This window comes from Suricata suricatta, chromosome 8 (assembly GCF_006229205.1).
Source record: "Suricata suricatta isolate VVHF042 chromosome 8, meerkat_22Aug2017_6uvM2_HiC, whole genome shotgun sequence".
Classification (NCBI taxonomy): Eukaryota; Metazoa; Chordata; class Mammalia; order Carnivora; family Herpestidae; genus Suricata; species Suricata suricatta.
In genome coordinates, this window is record NC_043707.1 from 12,087,206 (window position 1) to 12,099,896 (window position 12,691).

The 12,691-nt window shown below is 54.8% G+C and overlaps 1 protein-coding gene across 1 annotated transcript in view; it reads left to right on the forward strand.

The window, feature by feature from the left end:
* Positions 1 to 12,691, forward strand: part of ABCC1 (ATP binding cassette subfamily C member 1) — a 117,779-nt gene that overhangs the window by 77,598 nt on the left and 27,490 nt on the right. Inside the window, exons 17-19 of the mRNA XM_029949064.1 lie at positions 3,982 to 4,158; positions 5,781 to 5,948; positions 6,787 to 6,973. Of these exons, the coding sequence (XP_029804924.1) occupies positions 3,982 to 4,158; positions 5,781 to 5,948; positions 6,787 to 6,973 (532 nt within the window). The remainder of the gene's footprint in view (positions 1 to 3,981; positions 4,159 to 5,780; positions 5,949 to 6,786; positions 6,974 to 12,691) is intronic.

Sequence of the window (12,691 nt, forward strand, 5' to 3'; positions counted from 1 at the left end):
GAGGGAGACACAGAATCCGAAGCAGGCTCCAGGCTTTGAGCTAGCTGTCAGCACAGAGCCTGATGTGGGGCTCGAACCCACGAACTGTGAGATCATGACCTGAGCCGAAGCCGGCTGCTTAACCAACTGAGCCACCCAGGCTCCCCTAAGTATGCAGGACTTTGAACTAAGTTGGAATATTCCCCAAGAGAGAGTTTAAGAGGCTGCTTTAGTGAACCAATGAGTCTCGCTGGACATCAAGAGCCCTGTTTTGCATGTAGCTGAGTCCCCATGAAGGACTTTGCCCGGAGTAGGAAGCTTCCTCGGAGTTTCCTTAACACCAGCATTTCTGGAAGCTTCGTCTGCTCCAGACCCATCTTGAGGTTGAGGAACAGAGTTCCGGTTCAGACAGGCTTGGGAGACAATGCATATGCAGATCCCCTCCCTCTTGGAGACTTAAAATAAACATGAATCAAGTGAAGGTTCTGAGAAGTCCCGCAAGGAGAAGAAGACTTATTTAAGTTTGGGTAACCCAGTGTGCCCCAGACATACTTGCCCATACCACGGTTTGCATCCTCAGAACTACTGTCTCTAGGAATCTCCTCTTAGGGATGCGGGCCTATGCACTTGTTTTCATTTCAGAGCAGAGTCCTTTGTTTTCTGTTGTTTTTTGTTTTTATGTGGCCCTTTAGCCTCGTATGCATTCATAGAAAAGTGTATGTTACATTAGTTGGATCTAAACTAAAGACATTTAGCTGTTGTTTTCAGAAGTGTCCCATCGTTGCTTTTATTTATTTATTTATTTATTTAAACGTAAAAAAATTTTTTTTAATGTTCCCATCGCTGTTTTGAAGGACACGTGTTACAGTAAGCGGAAGGGGCGTGTGGCCTGCGTTGCTGGAAGCGAGCGCCCACCCGTCCACGTCGCGTTCTGGGTCATGGAGGGCTTCCCGCCGCTGCCCCACCCCTGGCGGTTCGGGCCGCATGGCTTTCTGCTGCTGTGGGCTGTCCGGTGCTGTGCGATGTTGACCAGCATTCCTGACCTCTGTCACGGGATGCTGGTGGCAGCCTCCACCTGTGACAGCCAGGGGTGTCTAGACGTCAGATGTCCCCGGAGAGCAAAATTGCCCCTGGTTAAGAATCACTGTTTTAAAGTTTGAAAAAAAGGGGGGGGGTTTAAATACAAAATGCTGGGTCTGGAAGTTGAGGGTGCCCGAGTATTTGGTGTGCTGAGTTGATAAATGTCTCTGGTTATTTTGCCCTGCGAAGGAGCGTGCCGGAAATGCGCTTGAGTATTCATTTTCTCCAAGTATTTTTGTGCATATCATGTCTGAATTATCTGTGGGTTCTCTGCTGAGACTTTCTGATAATTTGGTCGCTTGTGAGTGAGGGTATTGTTTAGTTATTTAGCTCAGAGTGAGGATTGAGCTTTGAAATACCCAGGCCCCTCTCCCACCCTTGTGCCTCCAGAATCCCTCATGTAAGAATCCCCACTCATAGGGGTGCCTGGGTGGCTCAGTCGGTTAAGTGTGTGACTCTTGATTTCGGCTCAGGTCATGGTCTCATGGTTTGTGAGTTCAAGCCCCACGTTGGGGTTTGCACTGACAGCACAGAGCCTGCTTGGGATGCTCTCTCTCCTCTCTCTGCTGCTCTCATCCACGCACGTGCTCTCTCTCTCTCTCTCTCTCTCTCTCTCTCTCAAAAATAAACATTAAAAAACAAGAAGAGTCTCCGCTGCCCCGGGCCTTCCTGTGAGGCCCACACGCCTCCCCAGGACGCCCGCCTGGCGTGAGCCCCGCTGCCCCCCAGCCCCTGCCTGCCTGTCTCCCCTTCACACCTTGTCCCAGTCTTCTTTTTTCAAAAAAAATTTTTTTTAATGTTTTATTTATTTTTGAGACAGAGCGAGACAGAGCATGAGCGGGGAGGGGCAGAGGGAGAGGGAGACACAGACTAGAAGCAGGCTCCAGGCTCTGAGCTGTCAGCACAGAGCCCGACGCGGGGCTCGGACCCACGAATGTGAGATCATGACCTGAGCCGGAGTCGGAGGCTTAACCGACTGAGCCCCCCAGGCGCCCCTCACCATGTCCCAGTCTTACTGGCCTTCCTGCCCCTCGGATGTGCCAGGTTCTTCTTGTCTCTGGACCTTTGCACATGCTGTTCCCTCTGACTGGAATGCCTTCCATCTCCTCTTCGCCACACCAGCTTGTCCTCACCTGTTGGTCCTTGTTTAGAACTTTTTTTAGTTACTACAACACATGCCACAAATGGCCTCCCCCCAGCCCTTCCTGTGTCACATGGAAATGAACACCAAATGTCAGAAATACGATTGGACATAGAAGTCCTTGCTTAAGTTTCATCAAGGATATTTCCCCAAGAATCCTTCCCTGATGACCCAAACTAGGTAGGTCTCCCTTTCTGAAGGACTTTGTTGTTGTTGTTGAGAGAGAGAGAGAGAGTACGTACATGCGTGAGCAAGGGATGGTCAGAGGGAGAGAGAGAATCCCAGGTAGGGCTGTTGTGCCCAAGTTTGTAAAACCGCCCCAGATCACCCCAAAACAAACAGCAGAGACTGCTAGGGAGACCGAGTCACGCCTGCAAAAGCAAAGGGCCTTTATTACAAGCTTAAGCTCCGGCTCACAGCCTCCAGCCCACCCGCTGGCCACGTGGAGAGAGCCCCGAACAAAGGCAGGGCAGGGCCTTTTATGCCTTTGGGAGGGGGCGTTACAGGAAATGATGACAGGTGGACAGTGATCCAATCCCTGGCCCCCCCCCCCATCAACACTGGCAGTTGTGGGAGCCAATCACACCATCCGGAGCACTGACCAATCAGAGTGGACCCAGGACGCCCCATGTGGGGCGTGACTAGGCCCGCCTCTAGAAAGGTCAAAGGTATCTGCCGCCCTCTCCCAATTGGGCACCGCAGGAGTTGTCCCTCCTTAAGGTGCGCCCTTTCAGGGGAAGCCAGCGCCGTCCCCTCTAAGTACGGGGAAGGCTGGATCCGACCTGCGGCCGGGGGAGGGGGGGGGGACCGCCTTAACGCCTTAACAGGGTTCACGCTCAGCACAGAGCCCAGTGCAGAGTGCAGTCTCACGATTGTGAAATCACAACCTGAATTGAATTCAGTAGTCAGATGTGTAACCGGCTGAGCCACACAGGCTCCTTTTTAAAGGATCTTTTATTTACGTATTTATTTTTGTTTATTTTAAAGTTTGTTTATTTTGAGAGGGACAGACAGCCTGAGAGTGGGGAGGGGCAGGGAGAGGGAGAGAGAGAGAATCCCAAGCAGGCTCTGAGCTGCCAGCACATAGCCCAATGAGGGGCTTGAACCCACGAAGCCGTGAGATCATGACCTGAGCTGAAGCCAGGAGTCAGTCACTCAACCAACTCAGCTACCCAGGCACCCCTTCAAGGACTTTTTAAAGGACTCATTTATTTTCCTCCGTTAGCATTTACCTCAGCTGTAATCCAAGAAAATTTTTTAACACATCAGGTTTTTTTTTTTTTAAGTGTACTTATTTTTGTGAGAGAGCACAAGTGAGCAAGGGGCAGAGAAAGAGGGAGAGAACCCATAGGAGGGCAGAGTGAAACTCACATGCAGGCTCCGCACTGCCACTGTGGAGCCTGAATTGGGGCTGGAGCTTACCCGACGCAGGGCTCGAACTCAGGAACCATGGGACCATGACCTGAGCTGAGGTCAGAGTTTTGTTCACTGCTGGGGGCCTTTGGTGAATACTTACCAAATCCAGAGCTACAGTCACGCCGGTGCGGATTTCCACCCCTGAGTTCCTGCTGTTAAGAGTCTGTGATTGACCCAGTGTGGGGTCTGATCCCAGGCCTGGCCTCTGAGTCTGTCGTGACTCAGTTTCACCCTTGCCAAAACAACGGGTGTCGTAAAAGCATCTCAGGAAGTAGAGCCCTCCTGGGGAACGGAAGGCCCAGCTGCCGCCTCGTTAACCAGGTCTGTCTGTCTGTCTGTCCTGCCTCCCTGTTTTCGCCGCCTAGGGCTCAGTGGCCTACGTCCCCCAGCAGGCCTGGATTCAGAATGATTCTCTCCAAGAAAACATCCTTTTTGGACGCCCGCTCCAGGAGCGCTATTACAAGGCTGTGATCGAAGCCTGTGCCCTCCTCCCGGATCTGGAAATCCTGCCCAGCGGGGACCGGACGGAGATCGGTGAGAAGGTCCGTCCGTGCGGCCGGCCTGGCCCCGGGAGCTGTCCGCCACTGCGTCGTGTTAAACGCTTACCCTCCCTCTTGGCCACCGTTGGCTGACGCACGCTGGGCTCGGCTCTAGGCCGTGGGTTTGGCCGGGGTCTGCCCTGCGTGGCTTCTTGCGGCTTCGCTAAAGGGGCGTAGCCTACAGGGGGCGCTGTTCTCGTGGTGATAGCAGACGCCCAAGAGAAGGGAAAACCCCTGGCGTCCCTTCAAGCCTGTTGACCTTCTCACTTGGTTGAACTGAAAGTTAAGAAAGCAGGAAGTGCCCTTCACCTTTGCAGTCATGTGACTCTGCAGTCACATGACAGGGTGCTGTACAGGGAAGAGGGGCACCCGTGATTCACGTGTCCTTGGTTCCTTCCAGAACAATGATAATCGTTAAAACAATATGGTGGCCAGCGGCTGGTGGGCATTTACCGTGTGCCAGGTACCTGAGAGACATTTTATATGTATTTCGTCCTCACAGCAAGCCCAGGAGATGGGATTGACTGCCATTTGCATTTCATGGTTGAGGAAAGGGAGGCAAAGAGGGGGCTAAGTGACCTGCCCAAGCACCTTCCCACTAATGTTTATTTTTTGAGAGAGAGAGTGTGAACAGGGGAGGGGCAGAGAGACAGGGAGACACAGAATCTGAAGCAGCTCCAGGCTCTGAGCTGTTAGCACAGGGCCCGACGTGGGGCTCGAACTCATGAACCACAAGATCATGACCTGAGCCGAAGTCAGACGCTCAACTGACTGAGCCACCCAGACGGCCCCAAGTTAGTTGTTTTAACACAAGCTCTGTTCCGGCCACGTGGAGACTCCTTATTCTCTATGTCTGGCTGCCGTTCTGACGTCTGGAGTGAGAGACTCTGTCTGGCGTCTGCCCTGGGCCAAAGAGCTGTGGCCAGAGCGGCCATCAAAAGAACTTGGCTGCCAGGACCCCAGCTGGGTTTGTAAGGAGCACGGGCATCTCTCAGGAGAGACTGGGCCCCGTTGACCCGGCGGGGGTCCCTGCAGACCCCCCCCCCCGCCACATGTGGAAGTGACAGTCACTCGTCTGCAGGCGGGGGGACAGCCCCGTGTCACGCCCTTCCTGACCGAATTAGAAATGGGCAGCCTTCCTGCTGGTGCGTGGGGGTGGGCTTCAGCACCCCCGGAGTGCAGCCCGCAGTGGCCCCCGGTGGCGCCACAGTGAGTGAGCGATCAGGGCAAGCTCAGCGAGGTAGCTGTTAAGTAGAGCAGCGGCAGCCACAGCAGTGCGATCATTACTGCATCGGTTGGAGCCTTCTGTTAGACTCCAAGGTCAAGAGCCTTCCTTGTCCCCTGTGGTGGGCCCGCGAGCCACCCCTTGCTGAGTACTCACTCTGTGCCGGGCATCCGCTTGGCAGCTCACAGAGGGCTCCGGTTTTCTCTTTGGCCTATTTTGGGGTTGAGGCTTGAGCCCTGTCCATCCAGATGCAGTCCCCAGCCTGGGCTTCCTGCCCCCACTGCCCCTACGGGAGAAGGCGGGGCCACCAGCCAGGCCTGCTCCCTCCTGAGCAGCCCCGCCCCTACCGCAGGTCCCGAGGCACTCCAGGAAACCCAGCCTCTGCTGTGTCTCTCCCCAGGGTGTGAACCTGTCCGGGGGCCAGAAGCAGCGTGTGAGCCTGGCCCGGGCCGTGTACTGCAACTCTGACATCTACCTTTTCGACGATCCCCTGTCGGCGGTGGACGCTCACGTGGGAAAAGACATATTTGAGAATGTGATCGGCCCCAAGGGGATGCTGAAGAACAAGGTAGCTGCCGAGGGGGCGGGGCTCGGCCGAGGAGGCGGGGCTCGGCCGCATGGCCGTCCTCTCCCACGTTGGCTTAGTCAGAATGTGCCCCCTCTGGGAATCCGTCACCTCCCTCTCTCCAGGACTTTATTACTATTTTAATGTTTATTTTTGAGGGAGGCAGAGCATGAGTTGCATTGAGTTTAAATATTAGCATCTATATATTTATATACACATATCATATATATTTATTGGGACACAGACCATCTTTTTCCATCTTCTGTGCGACCTCCTTCAAGCTGGGGCAACGTGACCGTGGTGCCATAGCAACCGAAGGATACATAAAGCCAAAAGTATTTACCATCTGGCCCTTTAAGAAAAAGTTTGCCAACTCGTGCTGTTCGATGAACATGCTTCCAAACCTGGACTCAATGGGATAAAATACATACAGATGTACACATTTTGCAGTGTTGTTTTGGGAGGTGGCAGATTACTTAAAAGATGCAGCCATCGCACACAGACTATTTTGTGTCTGTGTCATTTATTATTCACGCACACATGCACGGTGCCTCCCGCCTCCCTCATCCTGGAGACTTCTGTTCACACGTAGGCTTCCCCGTCCGTGTGAAAGTGTGCCGAAAGTGCAGCCTCCCACCTTCAGTCCCGTGTTTTACTTGTATTGGTCCTTTCTCCCCGCCCTGGACTGTGGGGCTGGGCTCCGCGTCCTTCCCCAGGGCCCCCAGCTCCTGGCAGGTGCATGTTGAAGGGAGGCACCCACAGAGTGGAGCTTGGCTGGCCAGGCGTCGGAGAATTGCGCTCGTACCCAGGGCACTGACTCGCCGCTCCCTTCTGCCTGCAGACGCGGCTCCTGGTCACGCACGGCATCAGCTACCTGCCGCAGGTGGACGTCATCATCGTCATGACCGGAGGCAAGATCTCAGAGATGGGCTCCTACCAGGAGCTGCTGGCCCGCGACGGGGCCTTTGCCGAGTTCCTGCGCACGTACGCCAGTGCCGAGCAGGAGCAGGAGCAGGGGCAGGAAGATGGTAGGGCCCCCGTCCCCCGCAGGCTCCCCCACGCCCCTCCGCCCGGCTCGTCGGTGCTGGGCCGGCCTCTTCAGGAGCCCGCCGCTCCCACGGCCAGGTTGAGGGGTCCCGGCGCTCTACGGCTGGGGCCACTGATTTGGGTCCAGGTCCTGATGGTCTCCTACAACCTGGTTCTGGGCTGAGCGTCCGTGTTCTCGCCGGCACGGGGACAGTGACAGGCCCTTGAGAGGCTGTGGGAAGTGGTGACGTAGGTGACATAATTCAGAACAGATGCGAGAGCTGTGTGGGTTGCAGGTTGGCTATTAGCAACACCTGGGTTCAAGTCCCACTGCTCCCCTTCCTGGGGTGCCCCAATCCCTTCTGAGCCTCAGTTTCCCCACTGATAATAACAGAACAAGCTTCCGGCACTTGGAGGTTTTGCGAGCTGAATTCCAGGGAGCCCCGGCGGGGTGCCTGGCACAGGGTGTTCGGTCCATGACAGCTGCTGTCATTACGCACCCTGGGAAGAGTGCCCGTCCTTTGACCCCGTGCCCTTGACCCCATGCCGGGTCAGTGCAGCCCTGCCCCCTTCCTAGCCCCCGCCCCGCTGTGTCTCTCAGGCCTGGACTCGGAAAGCTGGGACCTCACCCTGCCCTTGTTTGAAGGCTCTGTGGTGAGACTTGTGAGAATCTGTCTCCCCTCATTCGGCTTCAAATTCAGGGTGCTGGTTTGCACCCTCCAGGCAGCCCTGTGTTTCACCGGTCAGATTGGAATCTCAGAGGCTGCTCGCCGTCCCTCTGTCCCCACAGCTCCGACCCCACAGAGAGGGGAGAGGTCATGTGACACCTCTTCTACTTGGCTTCCAGCCTTCGGGAAGAAAAATGAAGAAAAGAGAGATCACCCTTCCGGCCCTGATCTCCTATCTCCAGGAGCTAATTACAGGCTCCCTGGGCCCCTGGGGTGCGCTCCTTCTGTACCTTGTCCCCAGGGCGGCCTCGGACAGACCGTCCGCGGGGGCAGGGCCACAGGACTGCCTCTCTGGGCACTTCGCCAGGGCACTTTTGTTCTCGGAGCTTCTGTGATGTGGAGCTGAGGCAGCCGGGCTTGCTGAGGGCTTCCTGGGACCCCTGTCCTCTGCCGGAGCCCCTCACTGACCCCTTCCGGTGACTCACAAGGGAGCAGAATTGTTATTCCCAGTTCGCTGGTGGGGAAACTGAGGTCTAGGGGAACTTGTCCCTTTGCGGTCAGGGACGGCCGGGCTCCTCTAGCTGTGAATGGACCAGGCCCTAGGAAAGAGCTGTTTAGTCCCCATTGAGGTAGTCGTTCACACTTTTATTAAGCATCTACTGTTTTGAGTGCTTGTGTTAGGTCCCTACGGCTGCCTTGACAAAGTGCCACAGGCTGAGTGGCTTAAGCAACAGAGATTTAATCTCTCACAGTCCTGGAAACTGGAAGCCGAAGACCGAGGTGTCAGCGGGACTGATTGTTTCTGACGCAGAGGCCGTTGTGCGGCTTCCCCCGGCTGGTGCAGGCGTGCCGGCGCCCGTTGGCTGGATGCAGCACCCAAGTACCGGCCTCCGTCTGCACACAGCGTCCCTCCCGTGTTTCTGTCTCTCAGTTTCCCCTTTGTGTCATGGCCCCAGTTAATGTGGGCCTGCTCTGGTGACCGCATCTCAGCTCCCCGTACCTGCACGTAACCTGTCTCCAAATACGAGTGTGTTTGGGGATCCCAGGGGCTGGGGATTCAGTGTATGAACTCCTGAGACAATTCTGTTCAGGTTTTGGGGAGACAGAAGCGAATGCCATCTAGACAGATCCCTACCCTCATGGAGCTCAGACCCTGTTGGGAGAAAAGGGCAAAGCACAGACCAAGTGTTCGGTGCTATGACGAAAAACCTCACACCCGGATGATGAGCTGGGCAGTGAGGGGATGGCACCTGGCCACTCGGGGCAGCCGGAGACGCCCTTTCTGAGGAGGGGACAGCAGCGTGGAAAGTTGCCAGCGAGGAGAACATCTGAGGAACCGTGTTCTGACGCAGGGAACAGCACGTGCACAGGCCTCGGGCCTGGTGCGAGGTCAGTTTGTCGAAGGAACGGAGTGGAGGCCGGTGTGGCCAGACCACGGCGGGCGAAGGCGCAGTGGTGGGCGGTGCGTGCAGGGTGAGGAGCTCGGGCTTTGGTGTCAGTGCGGCGGGAACCCGGCGAATGTCAGAGAGGGGGAGCCAGCCCCCTGTCTGGGGACACACAGCAGCTGTTGGCAGGGTTGCGACCTCAAGTCCGGCCTCTCCAGGCTCCAGGCCTCTGCTTTTTCTCCGGGTGCTTTATGCATCACCCAGGCCTCTAAGCTGCGGGGGCCCCAGCGGGTTGTCCCGTTTTATTGAGATATAAGTCACGTAACGTAGGATCCTTTTAAAGCGTACAGTCTAGTGATTTTAGTGTCTTCAGAGTTGGGCAGCCATCACCGAAACCAACCTGAGAACATTCCCGTCCCCCGTCCAGAAATGCTCGTGCCGCTCGCGGTCCCTGCTCCCGCCATTTCATGTGAGGGCGGCTCTAGACTAGGGTGCCCGGTGTCCTGTCTTCCGTCACCTCGTGTGACATTTCCGCGGCTCACCGTGCAGGGGCACACGTGTGCTTCGTGTCTTTCTGCGACTGGGTCAGACACGCCGCGTTTCGTTGGCTCACTCCTCCGTCGACGGAGGTTCAAGTTGTGTCCATGCCTCGGTGTTAAAATTGTGCTGCAGGGAGCTTGGCGTTTCACCAGCGTGAGGCAGGAAACTCCCCCAGCTCGTCATGCCTGACGGGAATGCGTTTCTACATGTCTGTGCTCTTGTGGTCAGAAAGTTCTGCCCCAAGTCTAGCCTGCTTTTCTCCTGCTGCAGGGTCACCTTCTGATCGTCCCTCCACGGCCACGTGCTGGGCGAGGACCCCTCCCTCTCGCAGTCCCTCTTCCTTTAGGGGAAAATAACCTGTATGTTATCTCAGGGACACATGTGCCTTTAACTCAGTCTCTCTCCCAGAACGAGGTCTCCCTCCTTTCGTCCAGGTGCACAGGGAGCGTCCCTGAGCTCCGCTGGCCACAGATGGGCCTTTTCACTTCCCTTTCTCCACCACCACCAGCAGACTGAGAGCATTTGATGCAGAACACACACCACTGCCAATTCTTCCTTTTTTTTCTCCCCTTTCCTCCTTTGGCCACGTCAGCCCTTCATTTGGCAGCGAAAATGCCACCTGCCATCCTTGCACAGCTGTGGGGTCATTTTCCTAATTCAGCCGAGCAGCCTCCCTCGGAAGTGGTCAGCCCTGTGGGTCTGAACTCGGACCGGGCAGTGTCTCCACTTTCTACCTCTCTCGGAGGAGGGGCCCCCAGAGACACGCGGCTTGGCATCGGGGTTAATCTTGTGCCACTGTAGCCACCTTCCAAGAGCCCATGACCTTGGATTTGTTCGAGCCACATTTTTGGCTTCCCTAAAGGGAAACTTTTTTTTCCTTGTTGGACTAATCTTTTGGTTTTTTTTTTTTTTCCTTAGAACACCCAGGTTGAAGAGGGAGAGCGGTTGGTTTGGGGGGATTCTTTTTCAGGTGGGGGGTGGGGTAGGGAAGAGTAGAGGTGACAGGAACTAGGCTTAAGAAGAGGGGTTACTGACCAGTCCTGGGGGTGTTCGTCACACTGATTTGTAGAAACTTGTTTCTTTTTTTTTTTTCTTTCTTTTTCTTTTTCTTTTTATCTTTTGACGTTTATTTATTATTGAGAGAGAAAGACAGAGCATGAACGGGGTAGGGGCAGAGACACAGAGTCTAAAACAGGCTCCAGGCTCTGAGCTGTCCGCGAACCTCGAGATCATGACCTGAGCCCAAGTCAGTCGCTCAACCGAGTCACCCAAACACCCCTCCCCTCCCCTCCCCTCCTCTCCTCTCCTCTTTTAGATGGCAAAGAGAGTTACAAATTGACTCATTAGCCTTTGTACCTGGAAGGCCAAGAACATTTCTTTGCACTTTGATTTCTTTATTAGGAACCTAAAATCTAGAGCAGTGGCTTTTAGTGGGGGAGCATCTGCGCCTCCCGGGATACTTGGCGATGTCTGGAGACAGTTTTGGTTGTGAGAGCTGGGATGGAGGAGGGCGGTGTTAACATAGAGGGTGGAGACCAGGGACGCTGCTCAGCGTCCTACAATGCACAGCATGCCCCCCGCCTCCTTGAAAATTGAGCATCGTTTGGCAGCAGCCCCATGACTGAGGACCCTGCTATGCTCTGACTCTACGCTGCCCAGGTTCTTTCCTGTTGCCTCGGGAGAAACACCTTTATTCTGACAATATGCCCACTTTTCAGAATTCATCTCTCAACTTCATGTCTAATTTTTTTCATTTTTCAGATTTTTGCTCAGTTTTTTATTTTTATTTTTATTTTTATTTTTGTTGACTAGAGACTCCATCTGTGTTCACTTTAGACAGTTGGAAGCTGCAGAGACACACAGAGAACCAGGAAAAGGAATGTGCCTCCCCTGACCCACCGGCCGAGGGTCTGTCCTGCCCGGCCTTACCCCGGAGCAGAGTCGTGCCTTCCTGTGTGCCCACTGTCAGTCCTCCTTTCTCTCTCACCGGTGGGTCATCAGCACCTCCCCGTCTTGCAAAAGCCCCCCATGAACACCAAACAGCTGCCAGAGCGCCCGGCCTCCAGGCGGCACATTCCTGTAGGCTGTCCTCAGAGGCCGCATTTCTTCCTCCTGAGTACGAAGAACTTTCTGGGCCTAGGCCGGCGGATCGGGCCCGGTGAGGCAGCCGATCAATTCCGTTTTTGGTCAAAAACGAAGCGTTGACTCTAAAGCAGTGACTTGGATTCTTCCCTTGAGGGAGGCTTGCTTGCTGGCCTGTGCCCAAGCAGAGGTCCAGAACCTTCTTGAGAATAAACAGCCGAGCTCTGAGGTGCTGCTTTTGAGGGCCACCAGCTGTCTGGACACAGAGCCCAGGCGGCAGCACTGAGGAGCTCCAAGGGCGGGCCAGAGCCGGGCTTGTCGGCACCACAGCCCCTTCCCCGGTATCTGGGGACACTGGAGACCTGTTCATTGCATTAGAAGTTTGGTGCCTTTGCTTAAAAAAGTTCTTACTATTTTATAGCACCCCCTCCCCCACCCCGTTCATCTTCCCCTTTCTCTGCTTTAGTTTTCTCTGTGGCACTAAACACTGCCTGACAGCTAAATCCGGATCTGTTACTTTGTGTGCGCACGTTCGCACTCGCTCGCTCTCTCTTTCTGTCTCCCCCTTGGAATTTAAGCTCCATGAGGGCTTTTTGGTCACTTCCATATCCGCAGGACTGGGAACAGAACCTGTCACACGGAGTAGACACTCAGTATATTGTGTTAAATAAGCAAATGGATGCCTTATGCCTCAATTATTTAAGGCACGTCCTACGTAAGCTTTGGACATTTACACAGCGTAAAAAGGTCCCAGGTTAGATGAAAATATGCACTGCTTTCACCCGTTTCTCCAGGGTTGGTTTGGAAACCAGCTTTGCGGGGCGCCTGGGCGGCTCAGTCGGTTGAGAATCCACCTTCAGCTCAGGTCATGATCTTGTAGTTTGTGAGTTTGAGCCCTGCATCAGGCTCTGTGCTGACAGCTCAGAGCTTGGAGCCTGCGTCGAGTTCTGTGTCTCCTTCTGTCTCTGCCCCTCCCTCATTCAAGCTCTGACTCTCTATCTCTCAAAAATAAACATTAAAAAAATTTTTTTAAAAGAAACCAGCT